Source organism: Elephantulus edwardii, unplaced genomic scaffold, assembly GCF_000299155.1.
Source record: "Elephantulus edwardii isolate Elephantulus edwardi_28Jun2011 unplaced genomic scaffold, EleEdw1.0 scaffold00052, whole genome shotgun sequence".
Classification (NCBI taxonomy): Eukaryota; Metazoa; Chordata; class Mammalia; order Macroscelidea; family Macroscelididae; genus Elephantulus; species Elephantulus edwardii.
The window spans coordinates 1-3,595 of record NW_006399802.1 but is presented as its reverse complement, the minus strand read 5'-3'; the positions used below and the strand labels follow the sequence as shown (position 1 = coordinate 3,595).

At 40.4% G+C, this 3,595-nt stretch overlaps 1 protein-coding gene across 1 annotated transcript in view; it reads right to left on the bottom strand.

The window, feature by feature from the left end:
- LOC102850289 (probable phospholipid-transporting ATPase FetA-like) overlaps nucleotides 1-1,986 on the bottom strand; it is a 141,902-nt gene extending 139,916 nt beyond the window's left edge. Inside the window, exon 1 of the mRNA XM_006886938.1 lies at nucleotides 1,898-1,986. Within this exon, the coding sequence (XP_006887000.1) occupies nucleotides 1,898-1,986 (89 nt within the window). The remainder of the gene's footprint in view (nucleotides 1-1,897) is intronic.
- Between the last annotated feature and the right edge of the window lie 1,609 nt (nucleotides 1,987-3,595).

Below are 3,595 nucleotides of genomic sequence, written 5' to 3'. Positions count from 1 at the left end.
ATTAAAAATTTTAAAAAATCTATTATTTAAGGATATATCTTTCTTAAAGACCGAAAAAAGAATTTGTACCTTTTTGGGGATGGGTGCCCTTTGGTGGTATAGTGGCAAGAAGCTGCACTGAAATCCCAAAAATGATGTGGTTCAAATCTACCAGCTGCTCCCTGGGAGAAAGATGGGCAAATTCCTCCTTTATTAGTTACAGCCTGTGAAAGCCCACTTAAGGATCAGCTATGGTACAGTCTGCAGACTTGATCCTACTCTTGATGCAACTTTTTGTTTTCTTCAGAAAGGTGTCTTCTGTCACAAGGGAAGTAGCATGTTGCTAAATCCATTGCTGTGAAGTTGACTGTGATGCCTAGGCACTTTATAACCAGGTATTTATAAAGGAAACAAATGATACTGTGTCCTTGAGAGGTGTGGTTATACTGGATTTCTTCAGGACTGAAGTACCAGGGAGCCACCTAGAGATCTCTTGCTTCAATTTTGCTTCCCAATCCACACTGGTACACCCTGAGTTCTAACTAATAGGACGATCTGGATCCTAACCAGAGCATTACAGAAAACAAAACCAACTGTTATGTATATCTACCCTTTTCTTTTTCTCTTTTTTAAAAGTTTTATTATTTTTGCTGAAAGTTTATATAAAATGTAGGTTTCTGTTTGGCAACTTCCACTTAATAGTTGCCATACATTAGTTACATTTAGCACAATGTGGCAACATCCTCTTTGTGTACTGTTTGTTCCATTTCTGTGATTGTTTTCCTGGACCTTTTGTCTTCTCTCCTTTGCTTAGTCTCATAGTGATGGGTTTTAAGTAGACGACAAATTTGAAGTTATTCTGTGAGGATGTAATCTAAGAGTTACTAGTTATTACCTTTTAAAAGAAAATTCAGAAATGTGCATTTTTAATTGGTATAGGACTACGACTAACCAAAGCTAAAGAAAAGTTTGAAGAATTATGATTGCATAGTCCACAGGGAGCTGCATTGCTAATCCAAAAATGTGTCGTCTACAGTTGTTTGACTCCAATAGCAAATCTGTGATAGAAAAATGGACAATCTCTTGGTGATCTGAAGCCTCTGAAAAACTCCTTAACGGACTATGATACCAGACCTCCCTTAACGTGGTTGATAAGACACTATAAACAATTACATTAATTGACTAATTAATGGCATAAAACAAAATACCAGTGAATGAAAAAAACAACATGATTTTAAACTTTCACTTAAACAATTTTTTTTAAAGGAACATTTTAAAAACTGGAAATGTGCAATTTTTAAAAAATTTTGCAATCTGATTTTTTAACGTTAACTAGCAATGCAAATGTGCAAGCCTGTTTGAAACCATGGGTACAGTTTTGCACCCACGTTACAAAGCATGAGTAGCCTGTAATGGTTTGACTTTTGCCTCCTGCCCTGTATGAGGCAGGAACGACAGCAAAAGTCACTTTCAAGGCAAAATAGAGAAAGTTTATGGTTTCTCGGAGAACCTGAATAGGGCTAAAAAAAATGGATAAACTGCCAGAATGAATTCCTATTTGATTTTTTACATCATCTGGGGCCTTGGGACTTTCTGTTTCACATGGTCAATGTTCGCTTTATTATTATTATTAATAATACAAATAATAATAACAATAATATTTATTATTACTATTATTAGTACTATTATTATATTATTATTTAGGGGCCAAAACACCCTTTCCTAGGTATTAGAGGAACCTGTATCGTTGGGTGAGAACTTGTGAAGAACGGACTATGGACAGGGGGCGCTAAGTAGCCTCGAGGAGTATTGGGAGAGCGGTTTTTGATAAAGTATTTAGATACGCAGCTACCGGAAAGTGCAGGGAACAGTATTAATATTAGAAATGTGAAGACTATGGTCTATGTTCAATGAATACCGAGGGCGGAAATAACCTCTTCTCCGGCGCCCCTTGCGGCCAATCTCGCTCACCACAGCCGTGCAGCTCCGGAGTCCAGCGACCGCCATCTTGACGCATCTTTCTGCGCAGGCGCGACTCAAGGACAGAGCCCCGCCCTCCACCTCGCCCCACCCCATAGGACAGCTCTGACCACGCCCCTTGCACGTGACCACGCGCCTGCGTTTCCGGAAGGTGTAGAGTTGCTGTTGTTGTGTTGTTTTAAGTACGCGGGTGATCTCTCTGTGCTGGCCCTTAGAAAAATGTTGAGGTGCAATACTCAGTCCTTGACTTTGATAGAATAACAGGCTGATTACAAGTTATAACCACGAGGTGCGCAGGGGTCGGAACCAGGTTCAATTGAGTAAAGGCTTCTGTTGTTAGGTGCCATTGAGTCGCTTGTAGGAGATATAGATCAAAACCTAGCCAGCAGTGGAAAGAGCTTTTAAATGTTCCAGCAAAGGGAAAGGATAGAGCCGGAAGAGTGCATGATACTGTCAGGGAACTGCAAGGGCAATGCTTTACACTTGTTGCAGGATAGTTGGTAAATAAATAGTGGGACTGCACTGCCACAAGGTCTGAGTTTTAGTGTAGGGACTATTAAGTGATCTCTGAATATATTTAACAGGAAAACAAGGTACCAGATTGTGAAGAGGGTTATAGAAATAATTCAGACAAGGGAAATGAAAATATTCTACTTGTGGTAGTGATAACGGGAACTGAGTTAAAGCCATGGAGTCAAGAGGCACCTTTGAAGTAGAATTAATAGGAGATTGGTTTGGCAGGTGGAAGAATGAGGAAATTTTTAAATGGCTGGGCTACTGAAATGGAAAGATTAGTTTAAGCAAGCCATTGGAAATAAGGCACTGAAGAAATGAAGGAGGCTGGAGTTAGTCTGCCCTGTGTTTGTACGCCATCCTTGTTCCTTCCACTGGTAGGATAGTGCAGGCTGAGAAAATAGGTGAGTGCTATTCTTGCTTCAGCTTTTCCATTCCCATCATGAAGTAAATTTTTCACCTTGGTTCTTTCTTTGAGTAAGGATGTTACACTCAAGCTCTTCTCCCTTGATGAGAGCATGAATGAAATGGCCAATGTGCAAACCCTGGACCTAATCCTTGGTCTTATCTGTGCCAGCCCCAGCCCACTGGCAAGCCCTGGAAGTGCATATCACCCTAGTAGGTCCAACCTAGTCTTCACAGCCCTGGCTGGGGTCTGTCCTAGAATATCCTACTGGACATTCAGCTCCAATTCTACTGGAGCTTTACAGGGAGCTGATGCCCTAAATCCTATGTCTCGGGTAAAGGTCAAGACACTAGTCCAACAGTTGCTCTACTGCTTGGTGTTTATCAAAAGTTGTGTTAGGAAGGGTGAAGCAGTAACATCTACCATTATGTAGGATAGTCATTCTGTGGATTTCCCTACTTTAATAGAATTACCAAACTCCAGAGACTGCTATAAGATAATTTATTACAGACTAGTCTATAATTTCCTGTAACAATGGCACATGCAATCTTTAACAACAATAAAGATGCTTGTTTTCTTGTCTCATGTAATAGTACAGCTGTGGACAATGGTGCATTCCTTAGGAAGTCCAGGAGATTGCTACTGAAGAAATCCAAAGACTGGCATATCTCTGAACAAAAAGGCCCAGGAAGCCCATGTGATCCCTGAAACAGTTTG